Source organism: Strongylocentrotus purpuratus, unplaced genomic scaffold (assembly GCF_000002235.5).
Source record: "Strongylocentrotus purpuratus isolate Spur 01 unplaced genomic scaffold, Spur_5.0 spur5_contig_866, whole genome shotgun sequence".
In the NCBI taxonomy this organism is placed as follows: Eukaryota; Metazoa; Echinodermata; class Echinoidea; order Camarodonta; family Strongylocentrotidae; genus Strongylocentrotus; species Strongylocentrotus purpuratus.
The window spans coordinates 440,786-457,725 of NW_022145575.1; the positions used below are offsets into that span (position 1 = coordinate 440,786).

General features: G+C 37.6%; 1 protein-coding gene across 1 annotated transcript in view; it reads right to left on the reverse strand.

Moving 5' to 3' along the window:
• Positions 1-2,339: 2,339 nt before the first annotated feature.
• LOC584030 (GATOR complex protein MIOS) overlaps positions 2,340-16,940 on the reverse strand; it is a 42,600-nt gene continuing 27,999 nt past the window's right edge. Inside the window, exons 11-23 of the mRNA XM_030974181.1 lie at positions 16,754-16,878; positions 15,903-16,043; positions 14,802-14,877; positions 13,866-14,079; positions 12,615-12,686; positions 11,234-11,340; positions 10,042-10,214; positions 8,946-9,131; positions 7,588-7,721; positions 6,140-6,305; positions 4,585-4,717; positions 3,316-3,421; positions 2,340-2,589 (exon numbers count right to left, since the gene is read on the reverse strand). Of these exons, the coding sequence (XP_030830041.1) occupies positions 2,490-2,589; positions 3,316-3,421; positions 4,585-4,717; positions 6,140-6,305; positions 7,588-7,721; positions 8,946-9,131; positions 10,042-10,214; positions 11,234-11,340; positions 12,615-12,686; positions 13,866-14,079; positions 14,802-14,877; positions 15,903-16,043; positions 16,754-16,878 (1,733 nt within the window). The 3' untranslated portion in view covers positions 2,340-2,489. The remainder of the gene's footprint in view (positions 2,590-3,315; positions 3,422-4,584; positions 4,718-6,139; positions 6,306-7,587; positions 7,722-8,945; positions 9,132-10,041; positions 10,215-11,233; positions 11,341-12,614; positions 12,687-13,865; positions 14,080-14,801; positions 14,878-15,902; positions 16,044-16,753; positions 16,879-16,940) is intronic.

A 16,940-nucleotide genomic window follows, 5' to 3' on the forward strand; every position in this document is an offset into this window, starting at 1 on the left:
TTAAATTCAACGAAAAGAATGTGAACATGCAATGTACTTGAAGGAATTGTCCTCAATAGGCCATTTTCGTAATGTAACAAAATTTGATGCCTAAGTCTTTGTGAAGCGCCTCAATAAAAATTATTTAATTCATCTGAGAAGAATAATAGTATTTTAATAGTCAGAATGCAAACTGCGTATATTAAGTGTTGCTATAGGTAGGTCAAGCCATAATTTGTGTTCTACCTGGCAACAATTAATGTATGAGGTTTGGATTCTGTCTATTGAAATACTATTATTCTTATCAGGTGAATGAACAAATATGTATTGAGGCACTTCACAAAGACTTATGCATTAAATTTTGGTTACATTACGAAAATGGCCTATAGGGTAGATTCACAATTAACAGCAACCCTACCGGCAAGCCACAAATTCTGATTAAAACCCTTATCTCCTAGCGAATGCCACAGCTGAATGTTTTTGTCAACTTTTTCCCAAAATGAATCACGTGAAATCGCCTTTTCACTGGTGTCACTAGATGGTGCTGGGGATTGTGAATCCACTGTATTAAGGGTGTTTTGCTTGGTAATAAAATGTTCTTGGTCCAGGGATACATGTACATCATACTTTAATAAGACGACAATATTAAACTGCATGACAGTCTGAGACGTGAATGTTATCATCATATGAATATGGCCCATTGTGGATATAAACTGAACATACATGCAATTACTGCAGCTATGACCAATATCATTTTAGCTGCTCAACAGATGAAAAAAATATGGGCTCGTTGCACAAAACTTACCATTGATAGTAACTTTGCCATCAATAGTAACTACCATGGAAACCACCTTGATTTTGATTGGCTGTTGAGCCCTGTTACCATGGTAGTTGCCATTGATGGCAAAGTTACCATCAATGGTAAGTTTTTTGCAACGAGGCCATGAAAGGTCACATGACGTCAAGCTCTCTGAAAGGTGAATCAAGAAATTGTTGCTGGCTTTTTTTACCAACCAATTTCTGACTGCAGAACAAATCCATATTCAGAGAAAATCACACAGAACTTTTTGGAAAATTTAAAGATAATACTAAATAATAAAGATAATAATGTATATACAAATGTAATACAGTGGAAACTCAGTATAAAGAGGTCTGATATTAAACAGGGTATCTGTTATAACAAGACGTTTTTTGCTGGTCCATGCTCTTTATATTCTTTTGCTTTTACCCTGATATAAAGATTCCCGATATAACAAGGTAATTTCCTTGGTCCTAAGGACTGTGCACTGTAGCTATGTGTATGTACAGCACAGAAACTTTGGACACTGATGTACTGCAACAAATAAGAGACAGGGTTGAATGTGGTTATTAATACTTAATTTTCAAAATGTGCATAATTTTGGATTCCATTTTTTTTCTTTGTGCATATCTTTGAAAATAAAAATATACAGGGTGAACAAGTTTTGTGGTGTAAAGTGGAGGAATTGGCAAGAGCTTTGTGAAAAGCAATTTGAAATGGGATCAAACACTATATTCATGAAATTTTCATTCAAATCACTTTGGTTGATAAAACCTGTGACGATTGTCTAGATCATGTGAAAGGTCACATGACCAACAGCTGATCTCTGGAAATGAATCGTGATAACCTGTTCAATACGTGTTTTAAAGAGAAACACTGTCAAAGGGAAACAAACAATTGTGAGTGTGTGTATTGGGTTTTGACAGACGTGTATCAATCAGATATGATTATTTACGTCTGGGGACCGACCTTTAAACGTCACCATCCGATAGACGTGACTCAGTTTCGGACCTGCATCCTCGCCTGAATCGGTTTGTAACCTCCACTGTTAGCTGGATTACAGGCGCACGCCAAAACGCCTAGTCTCATCTTTATAGGAAAGTGGTCTTTCTATATACATGAAAGTGGTTGCTAACTCGCTATATAAGCAGATTTACAGTGGAGGTGTTATATAGTGGTATAGTGGTTCTTTCACTTGACTCTCAATCCAAGGCTTGAGGGTTTGAATCTCAGCCCAGCATTAGCGTCCTTCAGCAAGAGTAGACGTTAATCCGCGTTTGCCACTCTAGACCCAGGTGTAAATGGATACCTGTCACTTGCTGTAGTAATAATAATTGCAGAGCCCTCAGGAGGCCGCTACTAAGTCCTGGAACTTTTTACTTGCACCATGTGAATAGCATTGCACCATGCACCTGGCTCTCGTAAGCACACACACACACTCATCAGTCTGCAAGAATCTTCAACTGTGAAGGAGGTAGACTTTACCCAAAGAAGAAGAAGAAGAACAGCATTGAAGCTGATGAGGCATCCCTCGGTAAACATTATCATTGTTATTGTTATCTGACTGCATAGCCAAACCTTGTGATAGATCACATGACTAACAGCTTTGTGGAAGGTGTACCAAACCTCAAATCAGGTGATACAAGTGAGTCACATGACCAAGAGGTCTCTGGAAGGTGGCCTAAGTATGATAATGAAATCATGTGATGTGTCACTTGACTGAAATCTCTGTTGAAGGTGAGACGGCTGCTACGGAGTCTAGAAGCATACATCGACACATACAAGATGTGACTGGGCACTCACTGTGGGTCCTGCATAGAAATAAATAACATGTAAAGAGTGACTATCAATATCAACCAATGCATGTTTGATACAACTTTAAAAGTACCTGTGACATAATAGCCCCAAATAGAGCAACAGGCTTCTGGTAAATGTTGCATCTAATACTCTAAAACTAAAAAAAGCTTTTGTTTCTTCTTAAAATTTTAGCAGGCTTATGAGTTGTGATGTTTGATATCATGGATCACAGTTAATATCAAGATGAAGAAAAGAAAGAAGAACCATGATGAAATCTTGTATCATGAAATATTCAATTTTGATACATCTGTCAGTGTAGAGCACGAGAAGGGTCGTTTCTTCTCTCGTTGCAGAATTGTGAGTTTACAGTAAACAAGTGGAAAAAGGCAAGCAAGATGATCATCATTGCGTAAGAAAAGCCTCATCTATTGCTGTCTTCAAATTTTTGTTGAAGAAGCACTTGTTTTCAGGAGCTCTTTAACATTTATTTTTATTGTGTGTCCGTAGAATAGGACTGTTAGAAAGTTTTTTTTCATTACAGCGCAGTAGAGTACATCTTAATTATTATTTAATTATTATTATTATGCTTTAGTCTGTCCAGTACTATTATATAATTGTACAAACACAGTCCCATAATTATAATGTTCTACAAACTTTAATATTATGAGAAACTGTTTCAGTCAATATACATTTACATGGTACTTTGTTGCACTTAAAAGAAGTTTGTATTGTGAGCATACCGGAACCATTCTGTGAGATGATCAGCGTGACCTCCATGTCTACAGCTCTGACACCATGAAAACCATTCTCCAAAATCAGTCTGTCTCATCATAGGTTGTACTGAAGCTAAGATTACAAAAACAAGGGCACTAGAAGGGTAAATGCAGTTTACAGAAATATTAATAATAATATTAATATTCAAAATCTGGATTTATATAGTGCTTAAAAACGAAATACCGTTTCTAGTCTAAGTGCTTTATAGATACCCCAGTCACTGGATTAATTCAAGCACAATGTGCACCATCTCCTCTTCCTGGGGAGTATTCCTACCATATGGTCACCATGAGGGCATATGGCAATTACTAACACAAAGGCTTTTGTCATCCTACTAGGTCCCCATTTCTCTCCTTGCTATGGAGTGGCAAATGTAGATTAATGCGTTGCCAAAAAATATTAGTGCCGTGTCAGGGATCAAACCCACAACCCTAATCTTATACGAATAGTGCAGTGGGTTCATAACGTGCAAAGATGGTGAATCTCCTCTACACAGGGCCTCCATTTAACGTCTTATCCGAAGGGGGAGGGGGAGGGGGGGACGATGGATATATCACTTTTAGGACATGTGTAATTCTGTATATATAAACTTAGCCATGAGAAAGGGCTTTTCAAAGATTAAATCTGACTGTAAGCTGCAGCTATAGGGAGGGGCGAATGCTCAGTGCTAGTACAGGTTGTCTCTTAACCGTGAGGTCTGGGGCTCGAAACCAAGTCAATATGCTCGTGCCCTTTGGTAAGGCATTAATCCCCATTACCAAGTCCCTCGGAGAGGACTTAAAAGCTGTCTGTCCGCTGGTTGCTTACGTACATGCATACACATGCTTTCTCAGCAGTCGGGTAAAACGATTATCATCATCATCTATAATATGAGCTTTTAGTCTCAAAACCTCTATCTGCAAGTGAATGTAGCAAGTGAATATACAAGGGATAAACATCTCATTAACAACGTACCTGCCAATCTTTCACAGCAAAGAGTAGGAATCTCCCAAGGCAAAAATAGGAATACAGTCTATTTTGTATACTTTTCACACAGAATATTTCAAAAAACTAGAGGAATCTACGGTACAAAACAGTAGCTAGAAGACCAAAACAAAAATAGGAATTATTCCTCCAAAATGGGAATGGTTGGCAGCTATGTGACAATTGATGTACTAATTCACTATACAAACTGAGCCACGAGAAATGGCTTTTCAAAGATTCAATCTGATTGTATGTAAGCTGTATATAGCTACCTGCTTGCTTGCTGGAAGGTTTGTAACTCCTCTGTTGTGGACTGAGTTTGGACTCGCCAGACCTGGTACCCATGTGCATCAAGCATAGAGCACAGCGAGGCAGCGCCTTCCTGCACTTGTAACAAGTATTCGACTGAAAAAAATAGGCACACACGAATACGAGGGGTCAGTGACACAAAGACATAACTCTATTTTGGCCATTTTGAGAAAAGTGGTTTAGAGATAGAGGTCCACTTGGGCCTTAAGGAGTTAAGTCTATGTTTCACTAGCCATTGACTTCAATGGGGATGTTTGGTGGAGTAAATCTAAGTCTTTGTGTTTCCGGGAATGCCCACATTTATTAGAACATTTCGATATCAAATACAAATTTTGGCAAAATATGGAGTTACGTCTTTGTGTCACTGAACCCTCAAATATTGGTATTATTCCTTAGAGTTCGGATAAATATCAATGGATATTTATCTTGGGTAAATGATTTTACAAAATACATATCTATTCAGAATTAAGATGGCTCCTCATTTTCAATTTCAATGTTATTCATATATTTGATGTTTGCTTGTGCATTAGTGAATATGCACATCCTGCATGCATTTTAAATCACAATGGGATAAAGAACGAGACATGTCAAATTAATTATTCAGCTAATTATTCAAGCTATAGAAGTGGACTCTCATGGGAAATTTGACACCGTCGAGTGTTTACCCAATAACAGGTGTTGTCAATCACCAGGATTTAGCCTTCAGTTTTATGACCAACATGCTCTGTAATGCTCTGTCATTTCCCAAGTCATTATCTGACATTTGCATCATCCAAAGACTCTTTGAGAGACAAGGGGGCATTTCTTGATGGGACTACAGGTTTGCTGTGTGCGAGATTTGTGCACGCATTAATGGTATTTCCACCAAGTCTGGTGTCAGCGACCTTCTGCACATAAAAAATGAAGGCCTATTGGCTTAAAAACTCGGTCCCCTTCAATAAAAAAAATGGCATGCATCAACACAGAATGGCAGACAGTATTAGGGGCTAAGGTGTACATGTAATTTGGACTACATGTACATGTTACATAACCAGTGCTTTATAGCAGGATATTAATCTACATCTGCCACTCTCCACCCAGGTGAAGTTCATGGGTATGAAATAGAAAGGAATATTTTGAACACCCGAGCACCTTATCACGGAACCCGCTTAGTTTTAAAAGCTTGGTTAATACAAGAAATCATGGCTTTGTATCTCAGAAAAAATGAAATTGACTATAATAATAATTATAATAATAATAGGCATTTCTATAGCGCCATCTATCTAGAAATTCTATTCCGAGGCGCATATAATATTACCCCGGCTTTAGCCTAGCTGTCATTACAGCGCTCCAGCATTTCAAGGAATTAATCCTGCCAGGTACCCATTTACATCACCTGGGTTGAGTGTGGCAAATGTAGATCAATGTCTTGCCAAAGGACGCAGCGGGACTTGAACCGAGGACCTTGTGATCGACGGTTCGGCCACGTATCCACTCGACCACGACACCTCTATAAATTATGATGATTGCAATAATTACCCTTCTCTGCTGAAATCCTCTTGCGTAGCCTCCCATGTAGCCAGCCTTACCTCCCTTAGCTAGCTCGCTAGGTGAGATAGGACTCTGGCAGAAGTGACAGCTGACGTAGATTTGTTTGGACACTTTCTCTTTAGCATGAGCCTGGTATAGCAAATCAAACTTGGCCCTGAAGAGAAAATATCAACAAAATCAAGGTTAGGACTGACAGAAGTGACAACAAGTCGTTTCGCGGGTGGTATCTGAATTGCAATGCATCAAGTCTTTCGTCTTCTTTGTGCATGGCTGATCGTCAACGAAACGGAGTTAAATCTTTTGCCAACTGTTTGTTTATGGCAGGCAGCCAGTGCATGAAAACAAATTCGTTTAATCAAATTATGGAAATGCAAGCATTACTTTTAAACATGTTATTCCTGGCTCATTTTTTCTGATTGAGGAGTCGTATGAAAGGGCAGAAAATGAACTTTCTAGAAATGTGATTTTCTCGTTGAAATTCAGATACCACTCGCCAAATGACTTTTTGTTACCCTCTCTTTAAATTGTTTTTAATCACTCATGCGTGAAATATGCATCATATGGGCTGCATCAAATGAAAGAGGAGGATCTAAGCTTTACAATCATGTATCATTTATCAATTTTAAGTTATGATAAAACATTGATAATTCATTTTTTTTGGGACGCACTGTATATTGTGCAATTGCAAACAATGATCGATTTAGGTTATTATTAAATAACTGTTGACATCTGATCGTCTCAGCAGTCCCTAGACTCGTGAATCAAGCAATCAAGAGATGTGAGTTGGTCTAGCGGTACGGTCAGCTCTCTGTCTTCGCCTACAAGCCAACTCAGGCGGACCCCGATTCGAGAATGAGTCACGTCTTTCGGATGGTGACGGTAAAGGTCTGTCCCGGGATGTAGGTTATCATACCTAATTGAGACACCTCTGTATCAAAAAACCCAATTACACACACACACACCTTCAATCAAACTGATTTGTTGCTCCTCGAACTATCATAATTCTGTATTCGGCATCACCTGTGCCTGGGGAGGGGATACGTGACATAATCCTGCACTATGACCATCTAGTCTCTGGAGTTATGATCATCTTGTTTCCTAATTTTTTCTGGAAATAAAATTATACCTTCTATCTTAATGCCAGTCCCGCCCCCCCCACTCAGTGTTATTTAGGGTATGCGTATGCATGTTCCCTCCCTTTGAAAGCACCCCCCTAAGTCTGGTGTGTAAAGTCAATACGAGCCAATTTTTTGTGTACCGGTATTACGAGCCAGACTTTGTTGCGTGAAAAGTACCCCTTTACCAGAGATTTGGGGAACATGAATGTGATAAATTCTGCAATTTTTTTAAAAGTGAAGTCAGTGCAATAGACTGCATGCACAAATTGCTCTTTTAATACACATTAGCTTTGAATATGTGAGCAGTTAAACGCTAACCTTTCATGCCATAGTCTCCACGTATCTAAGAGTTGTCGATAGCTTTCTATCCAGTGCTGCACAAACTCTTCCCTGTAGAGCTCTGGTGGTAGAGCCTGCACTGCTACAAGACTTGCTGTCTGTACATCGGCAGTCTGAACGGTACAAATAATAACGTCATGGATCAAGTCAAATACGAGCAAAAGAGCAGTATCATCAAGACATTAGGAGACCTCTTGAGATACTTGTACTCCCTTCTTTTAATTTATTTCTTATTAAATTAAACCAAACATACCTTACAGAAAATATATTTGTTATAAAGATGGATCCATGCATAGATTTGGCAAAAAATGGAATGTGCTAGAATTAGGATGATATAGTGACCTGTTTATGTTGTTTTTGTCTTTGTTTTGTTTTTTTATCCATCATTTTCGGTTTCTACTCGTATTATATTTGCCATTATTTTGTATTATGATAATTATGTATTTGAAATACATGTGTTTCATTTTAATTTGTATCATGTATGAGAAGTTTTGACCGAATAAAAAAATAAAAAAAAGACATTAGGAGACATCAGCAATACTAAGATAATTGCAGACCTGTGATCAAATACCGGGTGATAAGCATGAAACAGCCACAAAACCTATCAATTTTGAGGGAAATCTCACCCAAAGAATATATTTTTCACCAAATATAATTTGTGTCTTCTCACCTATGATTTTCCCTTGATTGAAAAGTAAAGGTTTTATTACTGAATTAAAAAGTCTCTCCAAGTAGAGCTTGGTGCATGATACCTGTACAAGTTCGCTTGGTACGTCACATTATCAAGAAAATGGCTGAGCCCATGTCATACTAAACGGCATTACATCATGCCAAGAATATCTACATTTATAAATCTCTGTACATTTTTGTTAGGAATATTGTACACCAATAGAATCTCATACTTCTGCGAACCCACTTATTCTCTAGGGTGAGGTTCCTTGTAATATTAACACTAAGCACATCATAGTGATATAGATTCCATTGGCATAGAATGATATTGTATATATTGAGGGTTCAGTGACACAAAGACGTAACTCCATATTTTGCCAAAATGAGTATTTGATATCAAAATGTTCAGAAAAATGTGGGCTTTCCAGAAAACACAAAGACTTGACTCCACCGAACACCCCAATTGAAGTCAATGGCTAGTGAAACATAGACTTAAGTCCTTAAGGCCCTAGTGCTCAGCGACACATAAACCACTTTTTCTCAAAATGGCCAAACTGGAGTTACGTCTTTGTGTCACTGACCCCTCGATATGCATGTACAAATATGACCATACATGTAGCTCCACAAATGCACAGTTGTTTGTCAATGTCCATCAACAGCTGTCTTACCCTGTCAACATATGACTGCAAGAGCTCCACACCATCCTTGGTGAGTCCAGTAAGGAGAACACCAGCAAGGTTACCATCGGTTACGACCTGCAAGGTCAGCTCCTGTACAAAGGTCACCAGCTGGGCATCGTTCAGGAAGATACAAGCAAAGGCCACACGATCCTCAATGCTGATCTCCAATTCTCTCTGTAATAAGACCATAAGAATAAGAATGAAAATCGGTATTGGAAACTGATAAAGGGTGCAAGATTTCTCAAATGATTACTGTAAAACCAAAGAGTGAGACTGATAAAGGTGCAGGATTAAGATTTAGGAATAATCTTCCTAAATCGATTAAGAATAGTAAGCCAATCAACCTAGTTAAAAGACTATATAAGGAATGGGCGTTGTAGCGTGCTCCTGTAATCCAGCTAACAATGAAAGTTACAAACTGATTCAGCTGAAGACTCTGGTTCGAAACTGAGTCACGTCTTTCGGATGGGGACGTTTAAAGGTCGGTCCCCAGACGTAAATAATCATATCTGATTGATACACGTCTGTAAAAACCCAATTATACACACACACACACACACTTCTTTTTGGTAAATTCTAATGACTTATAAAGTCAATGTTCATAAAATGGTCCCTCTTCTTTTCTCTACTTTCTTTATCTTTCCCCTTTTTTGGTAATATTGATTTTATGCAAATTATGTACCAAAGTTATTGTTATTTTGTGAGGATAATTTTTAACAAGCCATTTATGTGCTTTTCATGATCCTCACACTTCAGATATCTTATTATATATGTTTGTATTTTCAAGATTATATAATATTGTTTTTGTCTTGACCTGGAAATAAATAAATGAAAGGAAATTAAAGTTATTTAAATGACTACTTTAAAACCATTTACTTTGGCAAACAGACCTTCAGCAAATAGTATTTTGCAGCAAGAAACATTTGAATGGAAACATATTCACTGTTGAAATTCAATCATTTTGTGGCATGAAACTGCCATAATCTTGACTATCAGATGATTACATCTGCAACAATAAAAACTGGACTGGTCCAATCTACATTGATGTTATGACATACAAAATGCATTCTGCTTTCATACTTACAACGACAGCCTCGTATTTATCATCGCTCGTTGTAAGGAAGCCAAACATTGCTCTGAGGTATGGATTGCGAAGCTGACGACACAGAGCGCTGCACATTGAACACCAGAGGGTGTCCTTGTCTGGAGTAAATCCCGATAGCGCCATGGCAACGGGATGCAGGTCATGCTTGCCATCTTTACCACATGATGTCAAATAGGGGGAGGTTTAGAAAGGGTAAAGCACATTACAATGGAGGAATACCTCTTTAGAAATGAGAAGGTAAACAAAAATGTAATTGTATGTAGTTATCTTCACAGATAAAACAAAAAGGCGAAGTGAATAACAACCATTTTGTATAGACAAAGAAAAATCCTTATAAGAGTACTTTTATATCACCAGTTTTGGTATCATTAAGAAAACAATGATAAAATATTTCTTTATTACATGAGATAAAGAAAAAACCTTTCTAATGTACAACTCAAGGAAGCACAACCCTTGACTATAAGTTGCTTTGGATTGAGGCATAAAGTAAGTAAAAATTAAATTGACATCAAACGTAACTACAGTGGAACCTCATTATAAAGAGCTCTGATATAACAAGGTATCTCTTATAACATGGTGATATAACAAGGTATCTCATATAACATGGTGATATAACGAGGTATCTCTTATAACATGGTGATATAACGAGGTATCTCTTATAACATGGTGATATAACGAGGTATCTCATATAACATGGTGATATAACAAGGTATTTCTTATAACAGGTGATATAATGAGGTATCTCTTATAACATGGTGATATTGCTGTTTTTTTAAATTTTTTTTACCCTGATATAACAAGGTAATTTCCTTGGTCCCAAGGACCTCATTATAACAAGTCTCCACTGTATTTCCATATAAACAGATACATGTAAGGGACTGCAAAGTTGCAAATGATTAGAGGACTTACGATTGATTTGCATCAATCAACCTTTTATAAGACAGGGCCCATTACTCTGAAGGACCCATTGACATTTTCTCTCAAAATACAATTTTATTTATACCAGGACCCCGTCCTAAAAAGAGTTGATATCGATCGCTAATTATATTTTGATTGATAAGTTGCGATTGATATCAAACGTAATTATGTACATAACAGACTTGCGATTGGTTTGGATTAAATCTTAAATCTTTATAAGACAGCGCCCAGTAGATTAGGATTTGATTCGTACCTTTAGCAGCATCAGCCCCTTTGTTGAGGATATCAATGGCTTGCCTCATCTTCAGATGGAACACACAAATAGCTGCTGCTCTCTCATAGTTTCCCTCAGATTCTAACCTACAAACATTGCATTGTACATAAAAGGTACATTTTTGTTACTTTTTTGTAATAGATTTGGTAATTTCTTTGAGTTATGCATAAATCTAGTACAATAAGTATTCTTACATATCCGGTAGGCCGAAATTCCTTGGATGCTTGAGCGCCTTTCAATTGTAGCTGGGCTAAAGCCGGTGTAATACTATGATTGCAAGGCCCTCGGAGAGAATAATATTAGTAATTAATGAGACTTTCCAGGGTAAACAAGATGCATTATCATTATATAATTATAGCAACTTTAGTGTATCTTTTTACTATTACACGCAGTACACAACTTGTAAGCCATCAAACGATGCAAGTCTTATGTGATCTATAGATCTGTTTATCAATGTATTAGAATCTATAGATATTTCTTTTTTGAAACCCCTTGTAAAAAGCCAGTAAAGTCACCTCCTACACATGATAGCTAGACTCTACAGGGTGGAAATCATCTTGCATGCATTAGTTGTTGCTATGTCAGACAATCCTCAGGCTTTTGGCAGTCTGAAGAAATTCGAAATTACTTTATGTGTCACTCAAATGATATCAATATTGTATTTTCTATTAAATGGAGAAGATTAGTTACGGCATCAGAAAAATGTTGACATTCCCTTTATAAACAACTAAATGGAAAGTCGATAAGGACATTAAAGGCTACCAGGTATTAAAGCCCCACTGTACTACTTATACACTGTAGCTACTTGTGCCCTCTGTATAGCAAACAATGCCTAATCGGTGCCTGTTGGTTCTCATGATCCCCCATGATCCCCTTTTTCTTATGTTAATTAAGAGCTGATTTGATGAGATAACCACCTGCCAGTGACCTTGCAGGAAGGTCTAATCTCCCCTGGCCAAAATAGTACAGACAGGCTTTAAAGTAAGCATAAGTTTTGAATACATAGGGTCACATGTCTTTAATTTGCCCCACCCCTCCCCCTTCAAACACACAAAAAGGTGCTGTTACACTTTTTAGTTTCATGCTGAAGTAGTTCTTAATGTTTCAAACTGCACTCCATCTAACATATTTTTCTTACATCTACCGGTAATGCCGTTTTGAGTTCCTATTCAGACTCCCTGAGTGTGTAATTTCATTTATAAAATGCATACTTTTGCTATCATGTCGTATAGTTAAGGAGACAAAGCTTTTAAAGGGAAAGGTACACAATGGATGCTAAAAATCACCATGACACACAAAAGGGGCAAGCTCATGAAACATGGCCATAGTAATTCTGTCTATATTCCAATGGGGTTGTTACCTCTGTGTGAAATCCCTGAAGGCATTAGGATCACTATCAAAGTCCCATCCACATAGCCTGAGTGCTTGGGACCTGTCAAACAGAGAAATAGCAAAAAATATTTATTTATTTTCATATTTGAGTGATTCATGGTCTTGAAATACAAATACGATTAGCAGCCCAATGGCTGAATTGTTCACATTTTAAGAGCAAATTTTAAAAATACATAAAATGCAATATTAAAAATGGTAAAAAAACACAGGGTACATAGACCACTGTGGTTTGAATAATTCAAGCAAAACATAAATAGAAGAAACATCATATTAAAACACAATTCATAATTTAATAGAGAGAAGTAATTGTATTTGTGATTGATAAACTATGTCCATCGTTCTCTCCGTTCTATCCATCCTCTTCCCTCTGTCTTACATTGCATGTTAAGCCTTAGCGTTTGGGACATTGCTTTCAAGGTGACTCAAAGTGGTTTTAATAGCCAAAATAGTAATTGATGTGGTTCTCCTAATTGTTGAGGTTATTGGTAAACAATTGCATGGAAAAGGTCCTTTCTAATATGAAAACATATATATGACCAATTCAGACTTGCATTATTTTTCTGCTTTAAATCTGACTGAGAAAATTAAGATGTTTCTTGTGAAGAAGAAGGACAATGCATACTTCTGCGGTATCAATGCTATAAATGGTTACTGGAAAAATTATTGAATTGCAATTACAACTTGGATCTTATTGAGGAAAACAAAACCCCTCCAGGGAGGGACAGACAACGGCTTTCAAACACTGATGCTCTGAAGACTCCTCCCTCTTTCTAGGTAAATTGTGCAGAGACGTTCTTCTTTAAAACACCATCTAACCCTCGCATCCTGCTTTGTACCAATAAAAAAAAACCTCCAGTAGTCTATCTAAACATTCTCCTTTCCCACACAAAATACCCCACCTTACTACTTGCCCCCCCCCCCCCCCCCCCCTGTATGAAACAAGGTAGAGACCTTTCTTTGCTCCTATAGATATTAGCCTCCCGCGTTCCGTCCACTCCCTCCCATGCTATTGGGTCTCTCCTATACAACACCATCTACCCTCCCACCCTGCTTTGTTCCCAGAAAAAAAATGTATTAAAGCATTCAAAATTGAGAAATATCAGCCCAAAGAGGGAGTAAAACAAAAAAAAAAGAAAAGATTTCCGACTGACCAACCCATGTTTTGGCACCTAAAGGGCAATGTATACAACATCTTTTTCTTAAGGCCTAATGTAGAGACCTTTCTTTGCTTCTATAGATATTAGCCTCCAGCGTTCCGTCCAATCCCTCCCACGCCATGGGGTCTAGCTTGCTTCTCAGTCCTCCTGCCTGGTTCTCGGAGCCTTCCCTACACATCAGCTGTTTCACCCCACAGAAGTCCATCATGCCTGATGGCGTCGAGGAGGACTTTGAAGACGATGCGGATCGGCTGATCGTCTGCAAGGATTTTATTCGTACACATGTCAGTTAAGGGAAATGGAAGCATAGACCTTTGTTAAAGCCCCACTGCACTTCTTATAGCTACTTGCGCCCTCTATATAGCAAACAATTCCTAATCAGTACTTGTTGGTCCCCCATGATGCCCTTTTTATTATGTTAATCGAGAGCTGATTTGATGAGATAACCATCTGTCAGTGACCTTGCAGGGAGGTCTAATCCCCCCTGGTTAAAATAGTGCAGACAGGCTTTAAAACAAATATGTATATCTACATCACTTTTTAAAACCATTTTTACATAGCTAGCCCTAAAAAACATACATTTTCTCATCTGCATCCCTCAATCTGGATTTTCATGCTTTTCAAGATTGGTAGCTAGGGGTCAAACAGGCCTGGCTATGCCTGAAACCAATTGATAATTATAAAAAATGATTGCTGTTATTACATATAACACTTCAAAATGTTTTTCCCTTTGCAGGCCAGAAATACACAATTGTATGAATACAATAGTAAACAGAAGAAAATACCCTTTGATAACTCCCTTCTGAATTAAGGGATTGGAAATTTGACTTTTCCTAGATTGAAAAACTTGAAGGCAAATGAAACTATGGAAATGAAATCAACCTTGAATTACCCCCAGATTAAGCTATTGCGATACAATTTAACATAATCATATCATTGACATAAGTATTGAATTGAATACCGGCCCAGTTCATTTACAAGTGTTTAAAAAAGGATATTGTGTAACCAATGCCATAGTTTGTTGACCTGCAAGTCATTGCCTGCTAATGCTGCATTCTGGCTTAGTGGCTCGGTCTGGAAGAGAAAATCAGAAGGGAATACAAGATACAGGTAAGATAAACAAGTACAATGATGATGATGAGGGGACAATAATGATAAAGGATGATGATGATGATGATGATGATGATGATGATGATTATAACATTGATGATAATGGTAATAATTATGCTCACAATGATGGTGATAATGGTGATGATGATAAAGGATGATAAAGATAAAGGATGATGAGGATTATAATGATGACGACTACAACAATAATGATGATGATGATGATGATGATAATGATCTTGTTGATAATGATGATGATGATGATGATGAGGATGATGGTGATCATGTTGATATTGATGATGGTGATCTTATTGATAATGATGATTAAGGTTGATTATAACAATAATGATGATCTTGTTGATGATTATAATGATGATGCCAACAATGATGAGGATGATGATGATATCAATATGACCTCCTTACACGACAGAAGTGTTTTTCATCTGCTCCTGTTGATAATCTAGATCTCACATTAAAGGCATCGTTTAACAATGTTAAATCTGAGATGAGATGTTAAATCTGAGACGTGTTATCAGTGTCTTTGATATGGTGTAATATTGAAGCCCTAAAAAAATCTTTGAGTGACCGGTTTTACCATAACGTTTTTCCCAATAGACTGTAGTGTTATGAAAACCGTTAGCAAAACGCAAAATTTGATTTCGATTTCCAATCATAAATATCTTGATAATCAGACAGGCGATCGGCTTGTAAAAGTCATGGGGTTCCTGACTGACCTAAAGTTTTATAATTATCATTGCAGCATGAGCTAAATCTAGAATTTTGTTTCAGAATCTGAGACAAAGTTACCGGATCCCTTTAAAGCTTGCAAAGCACACTGAGTTGGATATCGATGAGAATAACATAATGGAGATAACTCTATGGATGATTATCCTGTGTGTATTCCCCCTTCACTGTACACACGCGACATCTTTCTCTAGACATTTTTTACACAATCTCCTTTGGTAAGCAAAAAAAAAGAGCTTCATACTAACCTTCATACCGTAGCCATTAGAAGCCCTTCTCTTCATGGTACTTGATATATCCTCATCTTCTGTAGTGCAATCAGAGGATGGAAGACAGTAGAACAGATGCCTCCCTGAGGCTACAGAATAGGAAGAGTGGGGAGACCAATCCTAAGAGGAACCACAATGAAGAAACAAATCATATACAGTGAAACGTGTATATAAAGACCGCTCAAGGCAACTATGGCAAGTGTTCATTATAGGCAGTTTGTTTTATTTACAGGTTTCTTTAGTACAGGTTTTTTAATGAGAACTGATATTCAAGGGAAATTAAAAATGTGGTCTTTATAGACAAGTGGTCTTTCCATACAGGTGATCGCTAAAGCAGGTTTGACTGTAGTATGAATACCAGTGGGAAAATGTAATTCATAACAGTATCTTCTCTGCTATGGCTACACCCCCACTTCAATCTTTTTTTCCGATTCTACTTCCTGGTAAAAGTTGCTGTAATAAACTAGAAATATCGCAATTTGTATTGCCACGCAATGTGAATCTATCCCCCGGCAGTGGCACTGATTTTTGTGTCATCCTTATGTTTGAAGGAGGGACAAAGATCCCCTCTCCCTTCCCTGAAACAAAATAATGACGTAAAGATCGGCACTAGTGGCTCAGACTATTGTCAAGACTAGGAGCAGCATCACCAAAACAATGTGTGTATAGATTAGAGTATAATGCATCTCTGCAGAAAACTTAAAAGAAATCTATCAAGAATTGTGGCATTTAGAGTGCACAAAAGACAGCCACCAAAATATGACCTTTGACCGTATAACAGACGGATCACAGGGGATACAATTACAACAGTGGGTTATAAAAATGCTCACCAGTGATATGGCATCATAGATTGTAAGATCTTGCATAGCGCCCCCTGGTGACAGAGCAAGCATTCTATTCTCCTGGTTGGGATGCCAAGCAAAGATGGCTACCTGATGCTGGTTTAGATAGTTGGCTATTTAAATACGCCAACAACAAAAGAAAAAAATACATCAACAAAAGAATTTGACTGAGAGT